This window comes from Crinia signifera, chromosome 3 (assembly GCF_055691185.1).
Source record: "Crinia signifera chromosome 3, ASM5569118v1, whole genome shotgun sequence".
Lineage (NCBI taxonomy): Eukaryota > Metazoa > Chordata > Amphibia > Anura > Myobatrachidae > Crinia > Crinia signifera.
In genome coordinates, this window is record NC_139219.1 from 189,805,954 (window position 1) to 189,819,408 (window position 13,455).

Here is a 13,455-nt window from a genome sequence, read left to right on the forward strand (position 1 = left end):
CTGCAATTTACGTTTCAGTTTAAACACACTTCACCCAAAACTAACTCTCTCTCTCTGTATAACTTACATTTGCCCCACCTGCATTGCACATAGTTTTGCCCATTTTGAGAATAAATTTGTCCTGTGATCAGGTCTGAATTACACCCATTGTAATCTTTATGTGCATATGTGAAAGTTCCATGTCTCTTTTACCCCTTTTACATCGCAAATGGCAGGCCACACTCGGGATTTGGACATGTGTCTGTCCTGGAAGCGACCCAGCATTTGCAATGATTGGCCCCCATAGTGACCCGGCAATAAGCCAGATCGCTGACATTAGTAAGGGGGCGGATCGGCGGCACATCACAGAGGGCGAGGTGGAGGCAGAGCTTGGAGCAGATGCTGCCTCATCCCTATAGTGTGAACTGGACTATGGTTGCCCTACCCGGGGTTACCTGTTTACACTGCCCAGTAACCCGGGTCCAACCCAGGATTAACCCTTCTTTTAGCCCAGGTCAAATTGCCAGGTTGCTGGGCTCAGGTTTTTCCAAATGGCCCTTTTGACCCGGGTCGACCCAGCAACCATTATTTGTGCGGTGTGAAAGAAGTATATGTTTATAGATCACTGGTCTAGGTAAATCATTCCCTGCAGAACTGCATTTCTGTTAAGGCCCCCATAGCCCTGATTGGTTGTGGGGAGCCTCAGTGATTCCCTGCACCATCGCAGAGGAAGCCAAATTCTGAAGCGGGCGGACCTCCAGGGGAGCGGAGGGAGGTGGGGTAGTATGTGTGAATGTATGTATGACAAAGTTATACAGGGGTTGCGGGGATGGCCCTGATCTTCAGTCCTGAACAGGCAGTACTATTTTTCTGGAAAAATAGGTCCAGGAACTTCAGGTTTTGCACCTCTGGAAAGATTTGGATGGCCAGAATATTTTAATGGGGCCCCTTGAGACCTGCCTGTCCCTAGGAAGTCGACTAGGTTGTGTTGTAGAAATTCTGCCTCTGTAAAGAGCATCTGGTGATGTCTGATGGCAGACATTTGGACTGTTTTTTCTTAGCTACATAAATTATGTTATATTTTCAGTGTGTGTGTGTGTGTGTGTGTGTGTGTGTGTGTGTGTGTGTGTGTGTGTGTGTGTGTGTGTGTGTGTGTGTGTGTGGTAAGTTTGTATATGTTTGTACACAGTGGTCGAAGTGGAAATTTTGAAGTGGGGGTATGGTAATTTTGAAGTGGGGGTATGGAAAAGTAAAGAGTGAATATAGTGCGCACCTTCGGACACCCCCCTGTCCATCAACGTCCCCTGCCAGACTGCCCCGTTGTACAGGGGTATTACAAAAGCACAATATGCGCTGCTGAGTGATCAGAGAGCATCCTGAGGGAGAAAAAAAAGTTTTTTTTTTATCTTCAGATTAAAGTGGCGGTATGGCATACCCCCGTATACCGCCCCACTTCGACCACTGTTTGTACACAAAAATTATTCAGTACTTGTCCTCTATTGTATTCAACTGTAAAGGCCCCCTTTACATTTGGCCGACTTGTCCTAAGGACAAGTCGGCCCCGACTTCCCCTGAGCTCTCTCGGATTTGCCACTTTATGTGCCATTTTTTACATGTGATAAATCGGCTCGATTTATCACATGTAAACCCGGGGAGCAGCAGGAGAGTAGGGTTGGGGGGGGGCTGCAGGAGAGGGTCCGGGTCTGTGGAAGGGGGCGGGGACTAGAGAGCAGAGTCTAGCCACTAGCGGGAGCATAGAAAATAAAATCCTATTCAAAATCTTGGCAGCCGCTGATTGGCAGAGCTTTCAATCAGCGGCCGCCCAGTCTTTTGAATAGCATTTTTTTCTATTCTCCCGCTTGCCGGGAGGTTGGGTGTAGCGGCAGCGGCGGGAGATAATCATATTCAAAAAGACTGGGCAGCAGGGATGCTGCGGGGCGGCTGGTGGGGGGCGCTGCTAGAAAGGCAAAGGCAGCATGCAAGGGACGCTGCGGGGGACAGTGACATAAAAGCGGCAGTAACGTAGAGGCTGGCAGGGGGAGGCGGGAGCTGTCAGTGCTGGAAAAAAAAAAAAGCCCATACAATGAATGGACAGCCTGTGATTGTCTGAGCGCTCCCTCAGCCAATTGCTGACTGGCTTTTTTCCAGCGCTGACAGCTCCCGGCTCCCCCTGCCCTCCTCTACGTCACTGCCGCCTCTTTGTCCCCCGCAGCGTCCACTGCCTCTGCACTACTAGCAGCGTCCCCTGCCCCCCTGCTCGGAGCATTAACAGCTCCCTGCTCCTGCTCCCTCTGCCCGACTCCTTCCCAGGCGGGGACCAGTCCGGGGAAGCGGCAGGAGCAGGTTGGGAGCAGGTACCGGTCCGGGAGAGCGTCAGGAAATGTAGCGGCAGGCGGGACCGCAGATGGAGAGCAGAGACCGGGGGCACGGCAGGAGAATAGAAAGAAATCCTATTCAAAAGACTGGGCGGCCACTGATTGGCTGAGAGCTCAGCCAATCAGCGGCCGCCCGGTCTTTTGAATAGGATTTCTGCCTATTCTCCCGCCGCGCCCCCGGTCTTTACTCTGCATCTGCGGTCCCCGCCCATAGATATATCGGATCTGAAACATCGTGGGTGCTAAAAAGTACCCACGATGTGCCCATGATGGGTCAGTTTCAGATATATCTTATGTTCAGCAGATCAGACGCCCTGATCCGATCCAATGCGCGCAGGAACGCGCATCAGATCGGAACAGATGTAACAAACTTCCGATTTTGGGCCGATTTCACCCGATTTATCGGCCCAAAGTGCCGAAAATTGGGTGAAATCGGTTCAAAATCGCATAGTGTATGGGGACCTTAAGTCCCTGTTTCTCATTTTTCATTTGTTTATGTACTCTAATTGCTGCAGATCCCTTGTGGCACCATATAAATAAAGGATAATAATAATCATAATGTGACATGACTGTGGGGAGTATGCAATGTGCCGCCGCTATTTCCGACGTGGGAAATAGCGGCTGCTCCCTATTCAATGCTGTCTTTAATGACAGCATTGATGCGGGTTTACGGCAGAACGGGCCCGACTTCAGAAGCTGTGGGCCCGTTCTGCCGATAACGGCCGTGGATTGTCTTTATCCGGGCCGCAGATCGACAATCCACAGCCGTTTTCACGGCCACTCCCCCTTTGCGCACATCGGCAGGTGGGACATTGAATCCCGTCTGTCGTTATGCGGTCGATCTGACTGCAAATGGACCAGGATCACGGCTGTCAGCGAGGATCGACAGCCGTGATCCCAGATTGCATACCCCCTTAGTATATACTAACAAGCCATCTAATGTTATGGGGGTTATTCTGATCACTTGGAAAGGCACAATCACTCTCTAATGGACAAAACCATATGCACTGCAGGTGGGGCTGATGTAACATGTGCAGAGAGAGTTAGATTTGGGTGTTTTATGGTTTCTGGGCAGGGTATTTTCAGGCTTCTTTATTTTAACATTACAATATAGATATCAGTTTGAAGTACACCCCCCACCCAAATCTAACTCTCTCTGCACATGTTACATCAGCCCCAGATGCAGTGCACATGGTTTTGTCCATTAGAGAGTGATTGTGCCTTTCCGAGTGAATCAGAATAACCCCCTATTGTGGTGGACTTACTGGCTGGTCTTCCTTCTGCCTCTTCTCCTTGAAACTAGTAACAGCATTCATATAAAAATTCAGGAAGTCTTTTGGAAAAAAATTAACATTCAGCCCCTCCAGAATAGGCCGTAGGAAGGGGAAAATCACTATAGAAAACAAAACAAAAGAAATAAGGAACTTTTATGTGAACCTAAGAAAAATTATGATTGATCATGCCTAGTACAAAAGAATATATGGGGGGAAAATAACATACAAAACAGTGGGCACTGTTATTACTAGTGATATCACTGAGACACTAAAAGTATCACCGCCTACCCGAATATTTAACATATCAGACAGAAAAGAAAAATATACTTGTATGCATCTGTAAGGACAGAGAAACATGTAAGATGGTTCACAGTTTATGAGACATATTCTATCTTAATAATAGTTTGTTATGATTACTCATCATACCGTATTGTCAGTAGAATAAGCACCAGAAAGCTTTTATGTAATCATTTGCTTTGTGTTGTATGAGGTAGAGTGGCACTGTACATTCATTCTATTCATTTTATGAATTCAATAAATGAAAGCATATACCTGTACTATAATATAATCAATCGTGTCTGATAGTAACATAGTAGTTAAGGTTGAAAAGAAGACGTTAGTCCATCGAGTTCAACCTATTTGACTTGTAACTACTGACTTGAGTAAGTCATATCTATAGGATTCCCTTAGTGGCCAAAAATGTATCAAGTTTTGATTTAAATTCATTAATGGTAGTTGCTGCAACCTCCCCCACCGGCAATGAGTTCCAGAATGTTACTGCTTTAATGGTGAAAACAAACACTGCCATAACATGACCAGACAATGGTATAAATCCATGCATCTGAATTGCCACCTCCCATTCACCACCCAGGAGCGCTCAATACCCCACAGCTGTGCATCTCAATTGCAACTGCGCCTCTGTGCGTAACACTATGTGCTGCCCCATCTGTGTGCGCATCTATCAATAATTTGCATAAATATTGGCATTGCGTGCGACGCAATATCAGGTCTCTAAAGTTTTTAATATAAAAGCAGAAGCTGTGCAAACAAAAAACAAAACTATTGCAAAAGTTTTACAGTACAAAACATTGCTATTTAAATAATGCTGCATATGCCGTCAAAACACCCACAAAAGCAGTGCTAGCTGGACCCAAAGGTCCAGTGGGAAGGCGGGAGGGAGGGAAAGGCCATGAAGAAGGAAGGCCCTAGTCTTTAGAGCTTACAGACAGGTGTGCAGTAGAGGGCAGATACAGCGAGCAAGGAGCATGCAGTGGTGGCGGTATACAGTTGTTAGGTCGACGCTATTAAGGTCGACATGCAGTGGGTCCACCGCTGAAGGTCGACAGGGTAAAAAGGTCAACACAAGCATTAGGTTGGCAAAGGGAAGGTTGACAGTCAAATGGTCGACGTGAGTTTTTCACTTTTCTTTTTAGCTGACAGCCGGTATTGCATGCCCACTATGGAGTGGAGGGAGTATAGAATAGTGTGCCAAGCATAGCGATGCACCATGCCGGAAGCATGGAAAGTGCAGCAAGCCATGTGAGGGGAGACGGTGCACTGATGCGGTGTCCATATCCACCATGATGACATCCGGGACAAAAAACATGAACTCATATCGACCTTCCCATTGTCAATCTAATGCTTGTGTCAACCCTTTGACCCTGTCAATGTTTTCCATGTGTCGATCTAAGCCCTGGCGACTATTCAGTGGTTGACCCAATGCATGTCTACCTTAATTTGGTTGACCCGATGACCCCCATACCCGTGGTGGCTTAGGATGAGAGCAGGAAGGCTCTAACAAAGAAGTGGGCCCATATAGAGCTTTGGATAAAAGGTTAAAGTCTGATATGGAGAGGTAGAGAGCATCAGTGTTGGGAAGCAGCATGGCAGAACATGGTGGGAAGAAGTTATAACATAGCAATCCTTTGTATACTTCAGGATACGTAGTCGGCTTGTAAACATTCAGAATACTGAAGCCGTAATTTGCTAATTTGGATACAGCAAAATATATATATATATACTTTACCAATGAAGATGAGTAATGGATTGAATAACCCGAGTTTTAGTAACTTCTTGGTTTGTGTAACAAAGGGATCGTTGGGCTTATTTAAAGAGTCGATGTTCACACTGAACGAGCTACTGGTGACAACATCCATACTGTAAGCTCCCAACAAGCTAAAAGATCAAAGACACAATATATTAATTCAATTATTATGGCTATCCTTTATATTTATATAGCTCTAGATTTGCAATTAGGTTTCTAACATATTGTGGAGTTAAAAAGTTGTATTTAAGATGTGTCTGTAACGTATGTGAGATGTATGTAAACAGCTTTGACTGAGGTTTTAAATGAGACTGTGGGTAAACACTGAAAGTGTATTTCTTGAAGAACTTTCTGTTTTGTCACAGAGGTGAATTTATTAACTGAAGACTGAATGCACTTGTAAACACATGCCAAACATGTAAAAAACAAATACAACAATAGGGGAACATACACAGATATAGGGCCATATTCAGTGCGACCAGTGAGGGGATTAAATGGCGAGAATCACCGAAAACAAGCGACCCTCGCCGTTTAACCCCTTCAGTGGTGTTTTTTTTTTTTTTTAGATAGCGCTCCCCACTGGACAAGCTTTTTTTCTGGAGAGTGCTCCCTAAAAAACATTACAAGGTTGTGCCACTCACAGCCGGGGGAAGGAGGCAGGTGCCGGGCAGCAGGAGCTGGGCAACCACTGAAGCTGAGCGCGGATCTGATCTCAGCACTCAGCCTGGCAGGAGGGAGCGTAGGCAGTGGCTTTCCCGAGAATTTTCTGGGTTTGCCATTCTGCGCACTGGAGCATAACCCGGAAAATTGTCAGGAGTGCCACTGAAGGGGTTAACACCGCGATGGCCACTCACCCTATTCCGGGGGAAACCTCGCTGTCAGAGGAAGGTGAGGATTCCCCCAAAAGGCGGGTTCAGGGCTAATGCAGGGAGCCCGCTGCATTTATCTGCGAGCCTTGCTGTTTTGGCGGCCGCACATGCCGCCAAAACAGCATGTTTTCACCTTGCTGTAGAAACCCAGTGAGGTGGAAATGACGAGTGCAGGGGGGTCAGTTGAATACTAATCCGCGAGCTGTATCGGCAAGCAATCGGCAATGAATACTGCCCTAAGAGAAGATTAGATCGCTTCTAACTACAGTATACACATAAACGCAAAGGGCGGTATTCAATGAGCCTGATTCGCCATGTTTTTATGGCGAATTTGTGCTGTTTGGCGAATTTTTGACAAAAACGGTGAATCACCCTATTCAATGACCACATGGTGAATACATTTGAAGGTTTTTTTCGCCATGTTTCACCGAGTAGCAATCGCTATCTTTTTATGGTGAAGTGGAATGTGAACTTTTAAAATAAAGTGTTTTGTTTTTTACATTTGGTGTAAAAAAATCAGGAATTTTATTCTGAGCAGGGGCATGCTATTTTTATTCATGTGCTGTAAGCACATGAATATATATTTAATTTAAAAAAATTTTTTTTTTTTACACAGCAGCCAGCAGGGGGCGCCGGAGCCGAGCCGCTCATTAGATATTCATATATTCACTGCACCCGATCATTACTATCGGGTGTAGGGAATATACGCGGTCCCCTGCTGGCACCCCGGGGGGGGCAGCCTGTGCTGCCTGGCACCCGGGGAGCCCACCTTCCCCCCACAAACGTTCTGGGGCAGGCAGAGAGACTTCCATCTCTCTGCCTGCCACCGTCCTCAGGCTCCCTGCGGCGTTCGCCGCAGGAGCTCATATTCGCCGGTCAGGGGCAGCGAGCCCCTGACTCGTTGAATACCGGAGCCAGCGAGGCTCCGGAACGTGGCGGATGTGCAGCGAATCCTAAAAAGGATTTGCTGCACCTCGCAGGTATTCTCATTGAATACCGCCCAAAGTATTATTACTATATAGATTTAAGCTTTATAATTAATAACTAAATTAGATGCAGTAAAACTATTCAGAATATAAAAGCAGCTTAACCATTTGAGTGTCAACATCTCTGTGAGAGATAAGCAAAATATCTGCTAAAAATGCCAGTGTCGCTCACATTTGTTATAATGTGTAAAAAGATTATATTTCTTATATAAGGTAAAAATTATGGGTGAAATATAATAGGATGAGAGAATCAGAAAGTGAGAGATTTGGTAAGAAATCTCCAGTTTTCTTTAAAGCAGCAATCATTTACACTGCAAAATCAAACTGTTTTCTGATTCTCTCACCTTATTACATTTCACTCTAGAGGTAATTATGATGAATAAAAATGTTTGCTTGGCATTTTTCACACCTATTTTTTGACATTCACTTGGCTATTAACTAGTATTTTTATTGATAGCAGAAAGCGTTGAGGGGCATAATTCTTAATACCCATATTTTTCCACATTAATTAAGATGTTATCATTGGTATTCACACATTAATTAATGTGCCTAATTATCATTTAAGTCATGAAAATACATTGCATCCAATAATAGGCTGTCCTGGCAATGATTTTCCGGTACTTGTTTCCTATAACGGTGCCCACTAAGCTATTTGCTTAGTCGGGTATTCTTCGTAGGGAAATCGCATTGCATCGCATGGGCCCTTTTAGTGCCGTGCGATGCGATTTTTTCATGTAATATTAGGTAGACAATAATACGTTTGTATGTCATAAAATGAGGTTTTACGCCCCCCCCCCCCCACTATCCACTCCACCCCGAAGCGTGGCGAGCATCCTATGACTTTTTCATACCCCCACTATCCATGTGGAGCTGATTTTAAATAGTGTGGCGAGCGCAGTGAGCCACCTAGCCCGAAGCGTGGTGAGCCCCTCGAGGGGACGCGAAATACATGTAAAAGTTATCCTCGTCCCCTCACGAGGCATGCTGCGATGTGATTCTATCCCCTGGGGCACATAGAGCAGTGAATAAATAACATTAAAAAAATCGCATCGCACGCCACTAAAATGGCCCATGCGATGCGATTTCCCTACGTTTGCGTACGTAGAAAATCTGGGCGCCGTTCTAGGAAACAAGTACCGATTTTCCCAATTAAAACCTCCTTCACATCTTATACCTGGTATTGGGAACCTTTGGCCCTCCAGCTGTTGTTGAACTTCACATCCCAGCATGCCCTGCTACAGTTTTGCTATTTTGCAAATATAAAACTGTTGCAGGGTATGCTGGAATGTGTAGTTCAACAACACCTCGAGGGCAGAAGGTTCCTCATCCCTGTCTTAAGCCCCATATACACATGGTGCTGAGCGGGGCTTTGCCTATTTTTGATCTGACTTAGAATAGGGGCTGAAATCACCCCGTGTGTATGCCCTGTAACACTAACATATAGTATAAAATGGCAAACTCCATTTCCATTACACTCCATCTACAGACAGATAACATGGGTGGAGGGTTCATTCTGATTTACTCGCATTCTTGCGAGTTCGGCCCCATCCCAATGTTTGTGGGACTGCGCATGCGCATGGTCTTTTGATCGCATATACAGCATTTTCGGCGGGGCAGCGCCACAGGCACTCGGCAAGCTGCGAGCTTTGCAGCTTACCGAGCTAATCACAATCACCCCCATGATTCTGGTTCTAGCACCACCACTTCTGCTGCATATTGTCATGAAAGTATCAGACAATAGATGAAAGAACTGTAGTGCAAATACCTGATTATTTTCTATAAATCTCAGCTTCTGTACTCTCAGTGTGCCAATTCTAAACTCTGCAATGTAATTGTAACAGAGCTACGGGTTAACCTATACTGAAAAGCAGAAGTACAATTTAGGTCAAAGAATTGCTAACTGAGCTTCTTCGTTTCTTATGACATTCTAGGATACGGCCCTACTGTTATGCCTTATCTCGCCTGATCTAGGAAGCTAAGCAGTGGTAGGCCTGGTTAGTACTTGGATTAGTGACACACTGGGAACACCAGGTGCAGTATAACTGAAGTCAGTTGAGGTCTCTGACCTCTGTCTCCCACCATTTGCTTCAGCTTTTACATGGATGTACTTTCATGCAGTTGACATGTACCATACTACCATACTACTATTGATAGATGAAACTGAATAAGTGATCAAAAAGGTTTTATACATACAATTACCTGGAAACACACAATCGGATAAGAATTATTACTCAATGCATGAATATTATGAATGAGAATTATTAGGCAGTTGATGTTCATTCCCCACCCTTCAATGATATGTATTTGTTTGTACACTATTTTTCACCAATTTCAAGGAGGAATGAAATAAATTCCACCTAGTAGGTTAGAGATAGCAGGTATGTTAAATAATTTATAATAATTAAAACCTTTATGTCTCTGCATAATAATCTTACAATTACTTTAGCTGAACTCGGGAGCACCGCCAACCACAAGCTGCACTTATGAGAGGACACACATCCCATATGTTGTTGTATACATGATTCTGTGATATGTTTTTTTGTCATGATTCTTAAGGTGCCCATACACAGTACAATTATTGTATACAATATTGCATCTCATCGCATCGCGCAGGTTTTGCAATGCAATGAGATGAGATCTAGTACAAAAAGTATGAGCAGCACATACTTTTTGTACTAGATCTCATCTCATCTCATTGCAAAAACTGTGTGATGCAATGAGATGAGATGCAATATTGTATACAATAATTGTACCGTGTATGGGCACCTTAAGGGCGGGGGGGGGGGGGTATTTAATCCCCACCGCTAACTCCCCTGTCGGATTCAATGCTTGCTGTTGTGGCAGCACGTCAGAACTGACCCAGCAGTCAGGTTGTTTTTGGCAAAAACAGCTGTGGATTGTCAAGATCACGATCTAAACAATCCACAGCCGTTTTCGCAGACACACCCCCTTTTCGCTAATCGGCAGGAGAGACATTGAATTCCGCCTGCCGAAAAACTGGCGAGCGGGCCGAAACTGTCAGGACGTACTGAGACAGTCGGAACCCAGGATTGAATGCCCGCCTAAGTAATTATCCAGCTTACCATGGTGCCGGCACATTAACTTCAGCAGGTAGATTCTTCTTGCACCCTACGAGGTGCAAACAGAATCTGCCTAGCGTTGTAAGGAAAACCATGATGGCAACTCACAGATAACTGAATTTGTCTGTTAATGTAAGCTGCGTTGGACGAACCCTGGAGAACTTTTACGTAAGGTGTACAACAGGAATCAAAAGAGACAAATGACATAAGATGTATCAGAGAGAGGCGTAACTCTGGGAGTCAATGGAGCCATCTGCCGCGGGGCTCCTGCTCCCAAGAGGGCACCCTTACTCCCCTGCGATTTTGAAGCAGTTAATTGAAAGCCGGCTATATCGCTTCTGTGGCTGACTCCCTCGCCTAACATAATTTCTGCAAGTGTCACACCCTGTATCAGAACTCATGATCTTTCTTACTGAGGCCACACACCTTACTGATTGAGCTAATGTGGGGCACCAATATTTATCTTGCCTCCAGGCAATTTTGACAAACTTACATCACTGGTATCAGATTAAGCTAACCAGGGCATAAAGTGGTCATGCAGAGGTGGGGGAACTCATTTATCTATGCCATCTAATTACACCCCCTCCCCTCCCCCAATTAGGCAGAGACAGGGCCAGTGGTAGGGTTTTTGGCATCCTCCTGCAAGCTAGAATGCTTTTCTGTGATAATTACTGTGCAGGGCCTATTTGGAGGTTAAAATGTTCCACCTCACCATTAGATGTGGTGGAACTCAGTTCCACCCCGTCCCCCTCACTTAGGGGGTTATTCTAGTTCACTCTTTCTGACAAAATCCTTCTTAGATGGACAAAACCATGTGCACTGCATGTGGGGCAGATATAAAATGTGCAGAGAGAATTAGATTTGGGTGGGGTTTTACTTCAAAGTGAGATCTAAATTGCAGTGTAAACATAAAGCAGACAGTATTTACCCTGCACAGAAACAAAATAACTCACCCAAATCTAATTCTCTCTGCACATTTTACATCTACCCCCCTGCAGTGCATATGGTTTTGTCCATCTAAGAAGGATTTTGTCAGAAAGAGTGAAGTAGAATAAGGCCCTTAGACCCCTGAAGCTAACTCATCTTTTATTTTTCCATTACACAACAATTTTGTAAGGATACTCACTCCTTCATGTCACATGTTTCATCCTTATCAACATAAACTTGTACATTTCTGACCAGTTTATTTGAGTAGTCCCTCATGATCTGAAACATCTAGAAAAAAAAAAAAACAGAGTAATAAATCTAAATCTCTGTGTTACTTTCCATTTGAAAAAAAATCTAATATTCTAATTCTCAATGTGCAAACAATGTAGTAGATTATATAATGTAGAGCGCAGGTTTTCAAACTCAGTCCTCAGGACCCCACACTGTGCATGTTTTGCAGGTCTCCTTACAGAATCACAAGTGAAATAATTAGCTCCACCTGTGGATCTTTTAAAACGTGTCAGTGAGTAATGAGTGCAGCTGTGCACCTGCTGGGTGACCTGGAAAAGTGACCTGTGTGGGGTCCTGAACACAGAGTTTGAGAACCCTTGATGTAGGAAACCATCTATCTGCCTATTGTCTGATGGTGTGCAGCGAGTGAAACTACATCTTTCTCTCTCATAGATGGGGAAGTGACCATAGGCCACACACAAAAGCACTGGTTTGATTGCACAATCAATTCAAGTGGGTGGGTATTGGGTAGGCTTTTCCTTTGGGTAAAGCTGCAGCCCCCTATCAAAGGTATTGTGGACCTTTGTGAAAATGAACAACCTGGGGAGTGATAGAAGACTACCACAAGGTGGCGCTGCTTTACCACAAAGCACAATTAAAACATAATTATTGTGATATCACTTATTTAATAAAAAAACACAATATACATTTCATCAACACTCAAATGGACATACAAGACAAACAACATATAACATATAATGCATGCGTTAATTATGCAGAGCAATAGATTCTCAAATGAGGCTTATATTATATGCAGGCATATTCAGAGGGAATCTGCGAGCTGTGGCTGGGAGCTCATGAATTCCCGGCCGTTCTCGGCAGAACGATCCCGACAGCTTTTGAAGTGGGGCTCGTTCTGCCGAGATCCCCTGTTCAATGCTGTCAGGGAAAAAAGCATTGAATAGGGCCCCGCCGCCATTTCTCCCTGTTGGGAATGGTGGCGGGAGATTGAATATCCGCCAGAATCTTATTGGTTGCTATGGGCAACATCACCTCTTTTTATTTGTAGAGGATTTAGTAAATTTAAACCTGAAAGTAGTTGAATTTGGTGCCAAGCAGAGACGGAGAGAAACAGCAGACTACTGTACCTCTTTCAGTTTTCCACTGGTGAATGTGGGTGAAAGGACTGTACGAATCCTTTTCCACTGCTCATCTTGAGCAATTGTGAGAGCAGACTCCAGGGGCCCATTGAGACCAAAATTCTACATGGGAGAAAAAAAAGTACATAATATAATAACCATTAATTGTTTTGAAACTAACTATATATATAAAACACTATTTAAACCCCCATTAAAATGACGGCTTCTGCAATGAACTTTCACTTTGAGCTGTGACAGTTTATCCCGCAAACTCTCCATCCAATCCCCACTCCTTATCTGCTCCTTCCTCCAATCTGTCTTTACAGCTCCCTCTCGCCATATCCAGCCAGTCTGAAACAGATGAGTGTAACTGCAAAAATTGCTTTCACTTTGGACTGTTCAGCTGAGTCTAGTAGTCACTGGTGGACCTTCACCTCATAGAGGTGAGGAGTAGTTAGCCTTATTTTTGGCATTCACATATGGCTGTCCTAACTTCTGTTTAGCTCCTGTTTTGTAACAAAATACAACTTCTACCCTAATAGGCATGTCAA

The 13,455-nt window shown here is 44.5% G+C and overlaps 1 protein-coding gene across 1 annotated transcript in view; it reads right to left on the reverse strand.

Annotated features, from left to right (window-relative positions):
• LOC146064061 (cytochrome P450 3A9-like) overlaps nt 1–13,455 on the reverse strand; it is a 38,594-nt gene that overhangs the window by 8,720 nt on the left and 16,419 nt on the right. Inside the window, exons 5-8 of the mRNA XM_083177126.1 lie at nt 12,914–13,027; nt 11,734–11,822; nt 5,655–5,803; nt 3,620–3,747 (exon numbers count right to left, since the gene is read on the reverse strand). Of these exons, the coding sequence (XP_083033252.1) occupies nt 3,620–3,747; nt 5,655–5,803; nt 11,734–11,822; nt 12,914–13,027 (480 nt within the window). The remainder of the gene's footprint in view (nt 1–3,619; nt 3,748–5,654; nt 5,804–11,733; nt 11,823–12,913; nt 13,028–13,455) is intronic.